This window comes from Carcharodon carcharias (genome assembly GCF_017639515.1).
Source record: "Carcharodon carcharias isolate sCarCar2 chromosome 24 unlocalized genomic scaffold, sCarCar2.pri SUPER_24_unloc_1, whole genome shotgun sequence".
NCBI classification, from domain to species: Eukaryota; Metazoa; Chordata; class Chondrichthyes; order Lamniformes; family Lamnidae; genus Carcharodon; species Carcharodon carcharias.
In genome coordinates this window covers 2184274-2200194 of record NW_024470584.1, presented here as the reverse complement: position 1 = coordinate 2200194, position 15921 = coordinate 2184274, and the positions used below count along the sequence as shown (strand labels likewise).

General features: G+C 57.1%; 1 protein-coding gene across 1 annotated transcript in view; it reads right to left on the bottom strand.

The window, feature by feature from the left end:
* The window catches only part of LOC121273471 (cell adhesion molecule 3-like), an 81267-nt gene that overhangs the window by 45832 nt on the left and 19514 nt on the right, over positions 1 to 15921 (bottom strand). The window contains exon 2 of the mRNA XM_041180634.1: positions 292 to 441. Coding sequence (XP_041036568.1) covers positions 292 to 441 — 150 coding nt within the window. The remainder of the gene's footprint in view (positions 1 to 291; positions 442 to 15921) is intronic.

Below are 15921 nucleotides of genomic sequence, written 5' to 3'. Positions count from 1 at the left end.
GCCCTGGCGGAGTGGAAGAGGTCGCTCACCCCCCCCACTTGCGGCGCTGACGATGGGTCAGACTCCGCTTTCCCCGCCGAATATCAGACTTTGCTCATTTCTGGGATGGCTCTTGGCCTCTCAAGGGTGAAACAGCCAGCTCCCCAACCCTCCCTGCTCCCAAAACACCGGCCCCTCCTCCACTTCCCGAGCCAGTGAGCCCCCCACCCCAATCCACCCCCCCGCACCACCCCCCCCCCACCCTCCCCAACCACCGGGGGTCCACAGGGAGGCTAAACTGAGAACACTGACCTTTCTTTCCATCGAAGTAGAGGGTTTGCTGAGCGGGGTTAGACCACTGCAGCGAGGAGTTGTCGTTCTCCTGGACAGTGCATTTCAGAGTAACCGTCCCATGTTCGTGGGCGATCTCATCCTGGGTGACTGGATACAACCACTCATTATCTGGGAGAGAGAGAACATGAAACAGTGAAAGACACAGAGAGAGAGAGAGGCACAGATAGGGAGAGAGAGAGGCACAGACTGAGGCAGATAGACAGAGAGGCACAGGCAGAGGCAGATAGAGAGAGATACAGGCACAGGCACAGGCAGAGAGTGTGAGAGGCACAGGCCGAGGCAGAGAGAGAGAGAGGCAGAGGCACAGGCATATATATATATAGAGAGAGAGAGTGAGGCACACACAGAGGCAGGTAGAGAGAGAGAGAGGGAGACAGGCAGAGGCTGAGAGAGACAAAGAAAGGCACAGGCAGAGGCTGATAGTGAGAGAGAGGCACAGACAGAGGCAGAGCGACAGAGAGAGGCACAGGCAGAGGCTGATAGAGAGAGAGAGGCACAGGCAGCGGCCAATAAAAGAGAGAGAAAGAGGCACAGGCGGAGGCAGATAGAGAGTGGCACAGGCAAATAGAGAGAGAATGAGAGAGGCACAGGCAGAGGCAGATAGAGAGAGAGAGAGGCACAGGCAGAGGCAGAGAAAGGGAGAGGCATAGGCAGAGAGAGATAGAGAGAGAGAGAGAGGCACAGGCCGAAAGAGATAGAGAGAGAGAGTCACAGGCAGATAGAGAGAGAGAGAGAGAGAGGCACAGGCAGAGGCTGATAGGGAGAGAGAGAGAGGCACAGGCAGAGGCAGAGAGAGAGAGAGATAGAGGGAGAGGCACAGGCAGAGGTAGAGAGAGAGAGGCACAGGCAGAGGCAGAGAGAGAGAGAGAGGCACAGGCAGAGGCAGATAGAGGGAGAGAGGCACAGGCAGAGGCTGATAGGGAGAGAGAGAGAGGCACAGGCAGAGGCAGATAGAGAGAGAGGCACAGGCAGAGGCTGATATAGAGAGAGAGGCACAGGCAGAGGCAGATAGGGAGAGAGAGAGAGAGGGGCATAGGAGAGGCAGAGAGAGCGAGAGGCACAGGCAGAGGCAGAGAGAGAGAGATAGAGGGAGAGGCACAGGCAGAGGTAGAGAGAGAGAGAGAGGCACAGGCAGAGGTAGAGAGAGAGAGAGAGGCACAGGCAGAGGCAGAGAGAGAGAGAGGCACAGGCAGAGGCAGATAGAGGGAGAGAGGCACAGGCAGAGACTGATAGAGAGAGAGAGAGGCAGAGGCCGAGAAAGAGAGAGAGGCAGAGGCAGAGAGAGAGAGATAGAGGGAGAGGCACAGGCAGAGGTAGAGAGAGAGAGAGGCACAGGCAGAGGCAGAGAGAGAGAGAGAGGCACAGGCAGAGGCAGGGAGAGGGAGAGAGGCACTGGCAGCAACAGTTAGAGTGAGATTGGCACAGGAAGAGGCTGATAGGGATAGGGAGAGAGGCACAGGCAGAGTCTGATAGAGAGAGATACAGGCACAGGCACAGGCAGAGAGTGTGAGAGGCACAGGCCGAGGCAGAGAGAGAGAGAGGCAGAGGCACAGGCATATATATATATAGAGAGAGAGAGTGAGGCACACGCAGAAGCAGGTAGAGAGAGAGAGAGGGAGACAGGCAGAGGCTGAGAGAGACAAAGAGAGGCACAGGCAGAGGCTGATAGTGAGAGAGAGGCACAGACAGAGGCAGAGCAACAGAGAGAGGCACAGGCAGAGGCTGATAGTGAGAGAGAGACACAGGCAGCGGCCAATAAGAGAGAGAGAAAGAGGCACAGGCGGAGGCAGATAGAGAGTGGCACAGGCAAATAGAGAGAGAATGAGAGAGGCACAGGCAGAGGCAGATAGAGAGAGAGAGGCACAGGCAGAGGCAGAGAAAGGGAGAGGCATAGGCAGAGAGAGATAGAGAGAGAGAGAGAGAGGCACAGGCCGAAAGAGATAGAGAGAGAGAGAGAGTCACAGGCAGATAGAGAGAGAGAGAGAGAGAGGCACAGGCAGAGGCTGAGAGAAAGAGAGAGAGAGAGGTACAGGTAGAGGCTGATAGGGAGAGAGACAGAGGCACAGACAGAGGCAGATAGAGAGAGAAAGAGAGAGGCACAGGCAGAGGCTGATAGGGAGAGAGAGAGAGAGAGAGAGATGGTCTTAGGAGAGGCAGAGAGAGGGAGAGGCACAGGCAGAGGCAGAGAGAGAGAGGCACAGGCAGAGGCTGAGAGAAAGAGAGAGAGAGAGGTACAGGTAGAGGCTGACAAGGAGAGAGAGAGAGGCAGAGGCAGATAGAGAGAGAAAGAAAGAGGCACAGGCATAGCTTGATAGAGAGAGAACAGCAGAGGCTGATTGGGAGAGAGAGGCACAGGCAGAGGCAGAGAGAGAGAGAAAGAGAGAGCCACAGGCAGAGGCAGATAGAGAGAGAGAGAGAGGCACAGGCAGATAGAGAGAGAAAGAGAGAGGCACAGGCAGAGGCTGATAGAGAGAGATAGAGGGAGAGGCACAGGCAGAGGTAGAGAGAGGGAGAGAGGCACAGGCAGCAACAGTTAGAGTGAGATTGGCACAGGAAGGGGCTGATAGGGAAAGAGGCACAGGCAGAGGCAGAGAGAGGGAGAGAGATAGAGGCACAGGCAGAGAGTGTGAGAGGCACAGGCCGAGGCAGAGAGAGAGGCACAGGCATATATATATATAGAGAGAGAGAGAGAGTGAGGCACACGCAGAGGCATGTAGAGAGAGAGAGAGGGAGACAGGCAGAGGCTGAGAGAGACAAAGAGAGGCACAGGCAGAGGCTGAGAGAAGAGAGAGAGGCACAGGCAGAGGCAGAGCGACAGAGAGGCACAGGCAGATAGAGAGAAAAAGAGGAACAGGCAGAGCCTGATAGAGAGAGGGAGGCACAGAGTCAGAGGCAGAGAGAAAGAGGGAGAGAGAGGCACAGTCAGAGGCAGAGAGAAAGAGAGAGAGAGAGAGGTACAGGTAGAGGCTGATAGGGAGATAGACAGAGGCACAGGCAGAGGCAGATAGAGAGAGAAAGAGAGAGGCACAGGCAGATGCAGAGAGAGAGAGAGAGAGGGACACAGGCTGAGGCAGAGAGAGAGAGGCACAGGCAGAGGCTGATAGGGATAGAGAGAGAGGCACAGGTTGAGGCTGATATGGAGAGAGAGAGAGGCACAGGCAGAGGCAGAGATAAAGAGATAGAGAGAGAGAGACACAGGCAGATAGTGAGAGAAAGAAAGAGGCACAGGCAGAGCCTGATAGAGAGAGAGAGGCAGAGGCTGATTGGGAGAGAGAGGCACAGGCAGAGACAGAGAGAGAGAGAGAGAGAGAGGCACAGGCAGAGACAGAGAGAGAGAGAAAGAGAGAGGCACAGGCAGATAGAGAGAGAGGGAAAGAGGCACAGGCAGAGGTAGAGAGAGAGAGAGAGAGGCACAGGCAGATAGAGAGAGAGGGAGAGAGGCACAGGCACAGGCAGAGAGAGAGAGAGAGGCACAGGCAGATAGAGAGATAATGAGGAACAGGCAGAGCCTGATAGAGGGAGGGAGGCACAGGCAGAGGCTGATAGGGAGAGAGAGAGAGAGAGGCACAGTCAGAGGCAGAGAGAGAGAGAGGCACAGGCAGAGAGAGAGAGAGAGAGGCACAGGCAGAGGCAGAGAGAGAGAGGCACAGGCAGAGAGAGAGAGAGAGAGAGGCACAGGCAGAGACAGAGAAAGAGAGAGAGATAGGCACAGTCAGAGGCTGATAGAGAGAGAGAGGCACAGGCAGAGGCTGATAGAGAGAGAGAGGCACAGGCAGAGGCTGATAGAGAGAGAGGCACAAACAGAGGCAGAGAGAGAGAGAGAGAGGCACAGGCAGAAGCAGAGAAAGAGAGAGAGAAAGGCACAGGCAGAGCCAGTTAGAGAGAGGCACAGGCAGAGGCAGAGAGAAAGAGAAAGAGAGAGAGGTACAGGTAGAGGCCGATAGGGAGAGAGAGTGAGGCACAGTCAGAGGCAGATAGAGAGAGAGAGGCACAGGCAGATAGAGAGAGAGAGAGGCACAGCAGATAGAGAGAGAAAGAGAGAGGCACAGGCAGAGGCAGATAGAGGGAGAGAGGCACAGGCAGAGGCTGATAGAGAGAGAGAGGCACAGGCTGATAGTGAGAGAGGAACAGGCAGAGGCAGAGAGACAGAGAGTGAGGCACAGGCAGATAGAGAGAGAGAGAGAGGGCACAGGGAGAGGCAGATAGGGAGAGAGTGGCACATGCAGATAGAGAGAGAGAGAGAGGCACAGGCAGAGGCAGATAGAGAGAGAATGAGAGAGGCACAGGCAGAGGCAGATAGAGAAAGAGAGAGGCACAGACAGAGGCTGATAGGAAGAGAGAGAGAGAGGCAGAGGCAGAGAGAAAGAGAGTGAGAGAAGTACGGGTACAGGCTGATAGGGAGAGAGAGAGAGGCACAGGCAGAGGCAGAGAGAGAGAGAGAGAGAGAGAGAAAGAGAGGTACAGGCAGATAGAGAGAGAAATAGGAACAGGCAGAGCCTGATAGAGAGAGAGAGGCACAGGCAGAGGCTGATAGAGAGAGAGAGAGAGAGAGAGAGGCACAGGCAGAGGCTGATAGGTATAGAGTGAGAGGCACAGGTTGACGCTGATATGGAGAGAGAAAGAGGCACAGGCAGAGGCAGAGAGAGAAAGAGAGAGGCAGAGGCTAATTGGGAGAGAGAGGCAGAGAGAGAGAGAGCGAGGCATAGGCAGGTAGAGAGAGAAAGGGAGAGGCACAGGCAGAGTCAGATAGAGAGAGAAAGAGAAAGGCACAGGAAGAGGCAGAGAGAGAGAGAGGCACAGGCAGAGGTTGAGAGAGAGGGAGAGAGGCACAGGCAGATGGAGAGAGAGGGAGAGAGGCACAGGCAGAGGCAGATAGAGAGAGAGGCACAGGCAGTTGCAGAGAGAGAGAGAGAAAAAGGCACAGGCAGAGGCAGGGAGAGAGGGAGGCACAGGCAGAGGCAGAGACAGAGAGAGGCACAGGCAGCAGTTGAGAGAGAGAGAGAGAGGCACAGGCAGATAGAGAAAGAGGGAGAGAGGCACAGGCAGAGGCAGATAGAGAGAGAGAGAGGCACAGGCAGAGAGAGAGAGGCACAGGCACAGGCAGAGGCAGATAGAGAGAGAGAGAGGCACAGGCAGAGAGAGAGGCACAGGCAGATACAGAGAGAGAGAGAAAAAGACACAGGCAGAGGCAGAGAGAGAGAGAGCGGCACAGGCAGAGGCAGAGAGAGAGAGGGAGAGAGAGAGAGGCACAGGCAGATGCAGAGAGACAGAGAGAGGCACAGGCAGATGCAGAGAGAGAGAGAGAGAGACACAGGCAGATGCAGAGAGAGAGAGAAAAAGGCACAAGCAGAGGCAGAGAGAGAGAGAGAGAGGCACAGGCAGAGGCTGATTGGGAGAGAGAGGCACAGGCAGAGGCAGAGAGAGAGAGAGAGAGAGGCACAGGCAGAGGTTGAGAGAGAGAGAGAGGCACAGGCAGAGGCAGAGAGAGAGAGAGAGGCATAGGCAGAGGCAGATAGAGAGAGACAAGCACAGACAGAGGCAGACAGAGGGAGAGAGAAAGGCACAGGCAGAGGTTGAGAGAGAGAGAGAGAGAGGCACAGGCAGAGGTTGAGAGAGAGAGAGGCACAGGCAGATAGAGAGAGAGGGAGAGAGGCACAGGCACAGGCAGATGAAGAGAAAGAGAGAAAAAGGCACAGGCAGAGAGAGAGAGAGGCACAGGCAGAGGCAGAGAGAGAGAGAGAGAGTGTCACTGGCAGAGGCTGACAGAGAGAGAGAGAGAAGCAGGTCAGACAATGAGAACGAGGCACAGGCAGAGGCACAGAGAGAGAGAGGCACAGGCAGAGGCAGATAAAAAGAGAGAGAGGCACAGGCAGAGGCAGAGAAAGAGAGAGAGAGAGAGACACAGGCAGAGGCTGATAGAAAGAGAGAAGCACAGACAGATGCAGACAGAGGGAGAGGAACAGGCAGAGGCAGAGAGAGAGAGAGAGAGAGGCACCGGCAGAGGTAGAGAGAGAGAGAGAGGCACAGGTAGAGGCTGATAGAGAGTGAGGGAAAGGCAGAGGCAGAGAGAGAGAGAGGCACAGACAGATGTAGAGAGAGAGAGAAGCACAGGCACAGGCAGAGAGTGAGAGGGAGGCATAGGCAGAGTCAGAGACAGAGAGATGCACAGGCAAATAGAGGGAGAGAGAGAGACACAGGCAGAGGCTGATAGAAAGAGAGAAGCACAGACAGATGCAGACAGAGGGAGAGGAACAGGCAGAGGCAGAGAGAGAGAGAGAGAGAGGCACCGGCAGAGGTAGAGAGAGAGAGAGAGGCACAGGTAGAGGCTGATAGAGAGTGAGGGAAAGGCAGAGGCAGAGAGAGAGAGAGGCACAGACAGATGTAGAGAGAGAGAGAAGCACAGGCACAGGCAGAGAGTGAGAGGGAGGCATAGGCAGAGTCAGAGACAGAGAGATGCACAGGCAAATAGAGGGAGAGAGAGAGGCACAGGCAGATAGAGAGAGAAAGAGGAACAGGCAGAGCCCGATAGAGAGAGGGAAGTAAAGGCAGAGGCTGATAGGGAGAGTGAGAGAGAGAGGCACAGGCAGAGGCTGATAGAAGGGAGAGAGAGAGGCACAGGCAGAGGCACAGAGAGAGGCACAGGCAGAGGCAGAGAGAGAAAGAAAGAGGAACAGGCAGATAAAGAGAGAAAGAGAGAGGTTTAGGCAGAGTCTGAGGGTGAGAGAGAGAGAGGCACAGGCAGAGGCAGAGAGAAAGAGAGAGAGAGGTACAGGTAGAGGCTGATAGGCAGAGAGAGAGAGGCACAGGCAGAGGTAGATAGAGAGTGAGAGGCACAGGCAGATAGATAGAGAAAGAAAGAGGCACAGGCAAATCCAGATAGAGAGAGACGGGCAGAGGCTGATTGGGAGAGGCAGAGATAGAGGCACAGGCAGATAGAGAGAGAAAGAGCAACAGGCAGAGCCTGAGAAGAAGAGGGAGGCACAGGCAGAGGCTGATAGGGAGAGAGAGAGAGAGGCACAAGCAGAGGCAGAGAGAGAGAGAGAAAGGCACAGGCAGAGGCTAATAGGGAGAGAGAGAGGCGCAGACAGAGACTGATAGAGATAGAGAGAGGGAGAGGCACAGTCAGATCGAGAGAGAAAGAGAGAGGCACAGGCAGAGGCTGATAGAGATAGAGAGAGAGAGAGGCACAGTCAGATCGAGAGAGAAAGAGAGAGGCACAGGCAGAAGCTGATAGGGAGTGAGAGAGGCACAGGCAGAGACTGACAGAGAGAGAGGCACAGCAGAGGCAGATAGAGGGAGAGGCACAGGCAGAGGCAGAGAGAGAGAAAGGCACAGGCAGAGGCTGATGGGGATAGAGAGAGAGGCACAGGCTGAGGCTGATAGGGAGAGAGAGAGAGAGAGGCACAGGCAGATAGAGAGATAAAGAAAGAGGCACAGGCAGAGCCTGATAGAGAGAGGGAGGCAGAGGCTGATTGGGAGAGAGAGAGAGAGACACAGGCAGAGGCAGAGAGAGAGAGAGAGAGGCACAGGCAGTTAGAGAGAGAATGAGGAACAGGCAGAGCCTGATAGAGAGAGGGAGGCACAGGCAGAGGTTGATAGGGAGAGAGAGAAAGAGAGGCACCGGCAGAGGCAGAGAGAAAGAGAGAGAGAGAGAGGTACAGGTAGAGGCTGATAGGGAGAGAGAGTGAGGCACAGGCAGAGGCAGATAGAGAGAGAGAGGCACAGGCAGATAGAGAGAGAAAGAGAGAGGCACAGGCAGTGGCTGATAGGGAGAGAGAGAGAGAGAGGCAGAGGCAGAGAGAAAGAGAGAGAGAGAGGTACAGGTAGAGGCTGATAGAGAGAGGCACAGGCAGATAGAGAAAGAAAGAAAGAGGCACAGGCAGAGCCTGATAGAGAGAGAGAGGCAGAGGCTGATTGGGAGAGAGAGAGAGGCACTGGCAGAGGCAGAGAGAGAGAGAGAGAAATGCCAAGGCAAAGGCTAATAGAGAGAGAGAGAGGTACAGGCAGAGGCTGATAGAGAGAGAGACACAGGAGAGGCAGAGAGAGAGAGAGGCACAGGCAGATGCAGAGTGAGAGAGAGGCACAGGCAGAGGCTGATAGGGATAGAGAGAGGCACAGGTTGAGGCTGATAGGGAGAGAGAGAGAGAGGCACAGGCAGAGGCAGAGAGAGAGAGAGAGAGAGAGAGGCACAGGCAGATAGAGAGATAAAGAAAGAGGCACAGGCAGAGCCTGATAGAGAGAGGGAGGCTGAGGCTGATAGGGAGATAGAGAGAGGCACAGGCAGAGGCAGAGAGAGAGAGAGGCACAGGCAGATAGAGAGAGAATGAGGAACAGGCAGAACCTGATAGAGAGAGGGAGGCACAGGCAGACATTGATAGGGAGAGAGAGAAAGAGAGGCACAGGCAGAGGCAGAGAGAAAGAGAGAGAGAGAGAGGTACAGGCAGAGGCTGATAGGGAGAGAGAGAGAGACGCAGGCAGAGGTAGACAGAGAGAGAGAGAGGCACAGGCAGATAGAGAGAGAATTAGGAACAGGCAGAGCCTGATAGAGAGAGGGAGGCACAGGCAGATGTTGATAGGGAGAGAGAGAACGAGATGCACAGGCAGAGGCAGAGAGAGAGAGAAAAAGGCACAGGCAGAGGCAGAGAGAGAGAGAGCGGCACAGGCAGAGGCAGAGAGAGAGGGAGAGAGAGAGAGAGGCACAGGCAGATGCAGAGAGAGAGAGAGAGGCACAGGCAGATGCAGAGAGAGAGAGAGAGAGACACAGGCAGATGCAGAGAGAGAGAGAAAAAGGCACAGGCAGAGGCAGAGAGAGAGAGAGAGGCACAGGCGGAGGCTGATAGAGAGAGAGAGAGAGAGAGAGAGAGAGGCAGGTCAGACAATGAGAACGAGGCACAGGCAGAGGCACAGAGACAGCCAGGCACAGGCAGAGGCTGATAGAGAGAGAGAGGCACAGGCGGAGGCTGATAGAGAGAGAGAGAGAGAGAGGGGGGGCACAGGAGAGGCAGAGAGAGGGAGAGGCACAGTCAGAGGCAGAGAGAGAGAAAGAGAGGCACAGGCAGTAGCAGAGAGAGAGAGAGGCACAGGCAGAGGCTGATAGGGATAGAAAGAGAGGCACAGGCAGAGGCAGATAGAGAAAGAGGGAGGCACAGGCAGAAGCTGAAAGAGAGAGAGAGGCACAGGCAGAGGCAGATAGAGAGAGAGAGGCACAGGCAGATAGTGAGAAAAAGAAAGAGGCACATGCAGTGGCTGATAGAGAGTCAGAGGCAGAGGCTGATTGGGAGAGAGAGGCACAGGCAGAGGCAGAGAGAGAGAGAGAGAGAGGCACCGGCAGAGGTAGAGAGAGAGAGAGAGGCACAGGTAGAGGCTGATAGAGAGGGAGGGAAAGGCAGAGGCAGAGAGAGAGAGAGAGAGGCACAGACAGATGTAGAGAGAGAGAGAAGCACAGGCACAGGCAGAGAGTGAGAGGGAGGCATAGGCAGAGTCAGAGACAGAGAGATGCACAGGCAAATAGAGGGAGAGAGAGAGGCACAGGCAGATAGAGAGAGAAAGAGGAACAGGCAGAGCCCGATAGAGAGAGGGAAGTAAAGGCAGAGGCTGATAGGGAGAGTGAGAGAGAGAGGCACAGGCAGAGGCTGATAGAAGGGAGAGAGAGAGGCACAGAGAGAGGCACAGGCAGAGGCAGAGAGAGAAAGAGAGAGGAACAGGCAGATAAAGAGAGAAAGAGAGAGGTTTAGGCAGAGTCTGAGGGTGAGAGAGAGAGAGGCACAGGCAGAGGCACAGAGAGAGGCACAGGCAGAGGCAGAGAGAGAAAGAAAGAGGAACAGGCAGATAAAGAGAGAAAGAGAGAGGTTTAGGCAGAGTCTGAGGGTGAGAGAGAGAGAGGCACAGGCAGAGGCAGAGAGAAAGAGAGAGAGAGGTACAGGTAGAGGCTGATAGGCAAAGAGAGAGAGGCACAGGCAGAGGTAGATAGAGAGTGAGAGGCACAGGCAGATAGACAGAGAAAGAAAGAGGCACAGGCAAATCCAGATAGAGAGAGACGGGCAGAGGCTGATTGGGAGAGGCAGAGAGAGAGGCACAGGCAGATAGAGAGAGAAAGAGCAATAGGCAGAGCCTGAGAAGAAGAGGGAGGCACAGGCAGAGGCTGAGAAGAAGAGGGAGAGAGAGAGGCACAGGCAGAGGCAGAGAGAGAGAGAAAGGCATAGGCAGAGGCTAATAGGGAGCGAGAGAGGCGCAGACAGAGACTGATAGAGATAGAGAGAGGGAGCGGCACAGTCAGATCGAGAGAGAAAGAGAAAGGCACAGGCAGAGGCTGATAGAGATAGAGAGAGAGAGAGGCACAGTGAGATCGAGAGAGAAAGAGAGAGGCACAGGCAGAAGCTGATAGGGAGCGAGAGAGGCACAGGCAGAGACTGACAGAGAGAGAGGCACAGGCAGAGGCAGATAGAGGGAGAGGCACAGGCAGAGGCAGAGAGAGAGAAAGGCACAGGCAGAGGCTGATAGGGATAGAGAGAGAGGCACAGGCTGAGGCTGATAGGGAGAGAGAGAGAGAGGCACAGGCAGATAGAGAGAGAAAGAGAGAGGCACAGGCAGATAGAGAGATAAAGAAAGAGGCACAGGCAGAGCCTGATAGAGAGAGGGAGGCAGAGGCTGATTGGGAGAGAGAGAGAGAGACACAGGCAGAGGCAGAGAGAGAGAGAGAGAGGCACAGGCAGTTAGAGAGAGAATGAGGAACAGGCAGAGCCTGATAGAGAGAGGGAGGCACAGGCAGAGGTTGATAGGGAGAGAGAGAAAGAGAGGCACAGGCAGAGGCAGAGTGAAAGAGAGAGAGAGAGAGGTACAGGCAGAGGCTGATAGGGAGAGAGAGAGAGGCACAGGCAGATAGAGAGAGAAAGAGAGAGGCACAGGCAGTGGCTGATAGGGAGAGAGAGAGGCAGAGGCAGAGAGAAAAAGAGAGAGAGAGGTACAGGTAGAGGCTGATAGAGAGAGGCACAGGCAGATAGAGAAAGAAAGAAAGAGGCACAGGCTGAGCTTGATAGAGAGAGAGAGGCAGAGGCTGATTGGGAGAGAGAGAGAGGCACAGGCAGAGGCAGAGAGAGAGAGAGAAATGCCAAGGCAAAGGCTAATAGAGAGAGAGAGAGGTACAGGCAGAGGCTGATAGAGAGAGAGAGACACAGGAGAGGCAGAGAGAGAGAGAGGCACAGGCAGAGGCAGAGTGAGAGAGAGAGATAGAATGAGGCACAGACAGAGGCAGAGAGAAATAGAGAGAGGCACAGGCAGAGGCAGAGAAAGAGAGAGAGAGAGAGACACAGGCAGAGCCTGATAGAGAGAGAGAAGCACAGGCAGAGGCTGATAGAAAGAGACAAGCACAGACAGATGCAGACAGAGGGAGAGGAACAGGCAGAGGCAGAGAGAGAGAGAGAGAGAGGCACCGGCAGAGGTAGAGAAAGAGAGAGAGGCACAGGTAGATGCTGATAGAGAGGGAGGGAAAGGCAGAGGCAGAGAAAGAGAGAGAGAGAGAGAGAGGCTCAGGCAGAGGCTGAAAGAGATAGAGAGAGGCACAGGCAGAGGCTGATGGACAGAAAGTGAGGCACAGGCAGAGGCTGATAGAGAGTGAGGCACAGGCAGAGGCAGAGAGAGAGAGGCACAGGCAAATAGAGGGAGAGAGGGAGGCACAGGCAGATAGAGAGAGAAAGAGGAACAGGCAAAGCCTGATAGAAAGAGGGAAGCAAAGTCAGAGGCTGATAGGGAGAGTGAGAGAGAGAGGCACAGGCAGAGGCAGAGAGAGAGGCAGGCACAGGCAGAGGCTGATAGAGAGAGTCACAGTCAGAGGCAGTTAGAGAGAGAGAGGGGCAGAGGCAGAGAAAGAGAGGGAGGCACAGGCAGAGGCAGAGAGAGAGAGGCAGAGGCAGAGGCAGAGAGAGAGAGAGAGAGAAAGGCACAGGCAGAGACAGATAGAGAGAGACAGTCACAGGCTGATAGAGAGAGAAAGAGAGAGGCACAGGCAGAGGCAGAGAGAGTGGGAGGCACAGGCAGAGTCTGATAGAGAGAGCAAGGGGCAGAGGCAGAGAAAGAGAGGGAGGCACAGGTAGAGGCAGAGAGAGAGAGGCAAATGCAGAGGCTGATAGAGAGATAGAGAGAGAGGCACAGGCAGAGGCAGAGAGAGAGAGAGAGAGGCACAGGCAGAGGCAGAGAGAGAGAGGGAGAGAAGCACAGGCACCGGCTCATAGAGAGAGACAGTCACAGGCAGCGGCTGATTGTTAGAGAGAGAGGCAGGGACAGAGAGAGAGAGGCACAGGCAGAGGCAGAGAGAGAGAGAGAGAGAGAGGCACAGGCAGAGGCAGAGAGAGAGGGAGAAAAGCACAGGCACCGGCTCATAGAGAGAGACAGTCACAGGCAGCGGCTGATTGTTAGAGAGAGAGGCAGGGACGGAGAGAGAGAGGTGCAGGCAGAGGCAGAGAGAGAGAGAGAGAGAGAGACAAATGCAGAGTCTGATAGAGAGTGAAAGAGAGGCACAGGCAGAGGCTGAGAGAGAGAGAGAGAGATGCACAGGCAGAGGCAGAGAGAGAGAGAGAGAGAGGCACAGGCAGAGACAGATAGAGAGAAAGAGAGGCTCAGTCAGATAGAGAGAGAATGAGAGAGGCACAGGCAGAGGCAGAGAGAGATAGAGGCACAGGCAGAGGCAGAGAGAGAGCGAGAGGCACAGGCAGAGGCTGATAGAGAGGGAGAGAAAGGCACAGGCAGAGAGAGAGAGAGGCACAGGCAGAGGCAGAGAGAGAGAGAGGCACAGGCAGAGGCAGAGAGAGAGCGAGAGGCACAGGCAGAGGCTGATAGAGAGGGAGAGAAAGGCACAGGCAGAGAGAGAGAGAGGCACAGGCAGAGTATGGGACAGAATGAAGGAATGGGGGGAAATAAATAGTGAGGAAGGGAGCGAGAGAACAAGTGAGAGAGGATAGGGAGAGAGAGGGATGGAGAGAGAGAGAGAAAGAAAATGTGGGACTCCTCACACCGGCCCTCCAGACTGTGGGACTCCTTTCCCCCTTCCACCCTCCTCTCTCATGCTTCCTCCTACCCCTCCCCCTCCTCCCCCCTCCTCACCCTCCACCTCCCCACCCCACTCCTCCCTCTCATCCATCCACTACTCGCCCTCCCCCACTCATCAACCCTCTGCTCCGCCTCCTCCCCCTCACCCACCCCGCCTCACCCTCACCCCCTCACCCACCCTCAACCCCCTCACCCACCTCTCCTCACCTTCACCCCCTCACCCACCCTCACCCCCTCACCCACCCTCAACCCCCTCACCCACCCTCAACCCCCTCACCCACCTCTCCTCACCCTCACCCCCTCACCCACCCTCACCCCCTCACCCACCCTCAACCCCCTCACCCACCTCTCCTCACCCTCACCCCCTCACCCACCCTCACCCCCTCACCCACCCTCAACCCCCTCACCCACCCCTCCTCACCCTCACCCCCTCACCCACCCTTCCTCACCCTCACCCCCTCACCCACCCTCACCCGCCTCATCCACCACTCCTCACCCTCCCCCCTCACCCACCCTCATCCCCTCACCCCTCACCCCTCCTCACCCTCCCCCCTCACCCACCCTCACGTCCTCACCCCCTCACCCACCCTCACCCCCTCACCCACCCCGCCTCACCCTCACCCCCTCACCCACCCTCACCCCCTCACCCTCACCCCCTCACCCCTCCTCACCCTCACCCCCTCACCCTCACCCCCTCACCCCTCCTCACCCTCACCCCCTCACTCACCCTCACCCTCTCACCCCACCAACCCTCACCCTCACCCCCTCACCCACCCTCACCCCCCTCACCCACCCTCACCCCACCAACCCTCACCCTCACCCCCTCACCCACCCTCATCCCCTCACCCCTCACCCCTCCTCACCCTCACCCCCTCACCCCTCCTCACCCTCACCCCCTCGCCCACCCTCACCCCCTCACCCCACCAACCCTCACCCTCACCCCCTCACCCACCCTCACCCCCTCACCCCACCAACCCTCACCCTCACCCCCTCACCCACCCTCACCCCCTCACCCACCCTCACCCCCTCCTAACCCTCACCCCCTCACCCACCCTCACCCCCTCACCCCACCAACCCTCACCCTCACCCCCTCACCCACCCTCACCCCCTCACCCACCCTCACCCCCTCCTAACCCTCACCCCCTCATCCACCGCTCCTCTCCCTCTGTCCCCCTCACTACCCTCTGCCCCCTCCTCTCCCCCTCCCCCTCAATACCCTCCACCCCTCCTCTCCCTCTGTCCCCTTCACTACCCTCTGCCCCTCCTCTCCCCCTCCCCCCTCACTACCCTCCACCCCTCCTCCCCCTCAGTCCCCCTCACTGCACTCCGCCCCTCCTCTCCCTCTGTTCCCCTCACTACCCTCCACCCCCTCCTCTCACCCTCCCCCCTCACTACCCTCCGCCCCATACTCCCCCTTTGTTCCCCTCACTACCCTCCGCCCCTCCTCTCCCCTAACCCCTCACTACCCTCCGCCCCCTCCTCCCCCTCTGTCCCCCTCAATACCCTCCACCCCCTCCTCCGTCCCCCTCACTAAACTCCACCCACCCTCTCCACCTCCCCCCTCACTACCCTCCACCCTATTCCTCCTCTATCCCCCTCAATACCCTCTGCCCCCTCCTCTCCCCCTCCCCCCTCACTACCATCCACCCCTCCTCTCCCTCTGTCCCCCTCACTACCCTCTGCCCCTCCTCTCCCCCTCCCCCTCACTACCCTCCACCTCCTCCTCTCCCCCTCCCCCTCACTACCCTCCACCCCCTCCTCCCCCTCTATCCCCCTCACTACCCTCTGCCCCTCCTCTCCCCCTCCCCCTCACTACCCTCCACCTCCTCCTCTCCCCCTCCCCCTCACTACCCTCCGCCCCTCCTCTCCCTCTGTCCCCCTCACTACCCTCCGCCCCTCCTCTCCCTCTGTTCCCGTCACTACCCTCCGCCCTTCCTCTCCCTCTGTCCCCCTCACTACCCTCCGCCCCTCCTCTCCCTCTGTCCCCCTCACTACCCTCCGCCACTCCTCTCCAACTCCCCCTCACTACCCTCCGCCCCTCCTCTCCCTCTGTCCCCCTCACTACCCTCCGCCCCTCCTCTCCCCCTCCCCCCTCACTACCCTCCGCCCCTCCTCTCCCTCTGTCCCCCTCACTACCCTCCACCCCTCCTCTCCCTCTGTCCCCCTCACTACCCTCCACCCCTCCACCCCCTCTGTCCCCCTCACTACCCTCCACCCCTCCTCTCCCTCTGTCCCCCTCACTACCCTCCGCCCCTCCTCTCCAACTCCCCCTCATTACCCTCCACCACTATTCCTCCTCTGTCCCCCACACTACCCTCCACCCCCTCCACCACCTCACTCTATTCACCCTCCATCTCACAACCCCTCTCCGTCCTGCCAAGCCTGCGAGTGCGCAGAGATCAGCAGGAAATGAGGGGGCGATGGGAGAGGAGGCAGGTCACAGGTCACAGGTCACAGGGGTCACGTAATAGGGGACAGGGGACAGGGGGAAGGGGACAGGGGGAAGGGGACAGGGGACAGGGGGAAGGGGACAGGGGACAGGGGGAA